Source organism: Sphaeroforma arctica (assembly GCF_001186125.1).
Source record: "Sphaeroforma arctica JP610 unplaced genomic scaffold supercont1.9192, whole genome shotgun sequence".
Classification (NCBI taxonomy): Eukaryota; class Ichthyosporea; order Ichthyophonida; genus Sphaeroforma; species Sphaeroforma arctica.
The window spans coordinates 1-1,112 of record NW_014031366.1 but is presented as its reverse complement, the minus strand read 5'-3'; the positions used below and the strand labels follow the sequence as shown (position 1 = coordinate 1,112).

Sequence of the window (1,112 nt, the reverse complement as noted above, 5' to 3'; positions counted from 1 at the left end):
CTGTGCTTGTGCATGGGCGGGTTTGTTGTAGCGAGCGCATATACTATCTATCTCAAGCCTATGGTTTCGGTATACAATTCTAATGGATGAGCGTTCTGGGCTACACAGACGAGTTCTTTCGACGTATATGGGTTTTAGGGTTTAAGATCTGCTTTCGATGTACAATGTGTGTGTTTCTGTTATATCCTCACTTCTTCCGCCTGAAATATACACACACATACACTGGCCCATGCATGTCTCTCTCATCCACTCCTCTTCTAGCCTGTCCACACCACCTACCCTTACGCCCCACCACACACCACCTACCCTCACGCCCCACCACACACCACCTACCCTCACGCCCTACCACACAGCACTGCACCGTGCCCGGGGGGTGTGGCAACAACTGCCGCACAATGCAGGAAGCCAATGATCACCTGCAGCAGTGCGTGGAAGAGGTCAACGGCACTTGCGACCTACCCCATTGCCTACCCACACGTCTCATCGTCAGACACTGGAACACGTGTGACAGGGGCGACCGCTGCCACATCTGCCAGCCAGTGCGGGATGAGATGGTGCGGGTGGGTAAGGAGGAGGCGCAGGAGCAGAGGCAAGGAGTAGAGCAGGAGCAAGGAGTAGAGCAGGAGCAACGAGAGCAGCGGGAGCAATCAAAGGTATGTGGGCGAGATGGTGTGCGTGGGGTGTGTTGAGGGTTGTGTGGATCGCCGGTAAGCTTACTAGGGATGATTTTAGCTACAACGATAACTATAATTATAACTATAATTATAACTACAATTATAACTATATTTTGTCTTTAATTCTAACCAATCGATGAGTTGGCTCTGATCTGACCGGTTAAGCAATAGGTACTTCGTTGTTCTTTTAACTTCTACTGCTAATTCATGCTGGATTTCTTGAGTGTGCCCGCCGTGCACTATAGCTGTGGTGGTTATATCCAAATCATCGAATAAGTAGTGAGTAATATAGAGATCTATATAATGGCTCATCGAAGAAGTATCAAGTAGTATTGAGGTCTATATATATATATATATATATATATATATATATATATATATATATATAATAATAATAATAATAATAATATATATATATATATTATTATTTAGTTAGTA

At 44.9% G+C, this 1,112-nt stretch overlaps 1 protein-coding gene across 1 annotated transcript; it reads left to right on the top strand.

Annotated features, from left to right (window-relative positions):
• Window positions 1–353: 353 nt before the first annotated feature.
• Window positions 354–689, top strand: SARC_16903 (hypothetical protein; the record flags this gene model as incomplete). The annotated part of the gene is made up of 1 exon (XM_014288995.1): window positions 354–689. A coding segment is annotated over one exon (336 nt), but the record flags the coding sequence as incomplete, so codon positions are not given.
• Window positions 690–1,112: the final 423 nt, after the last annotated feature.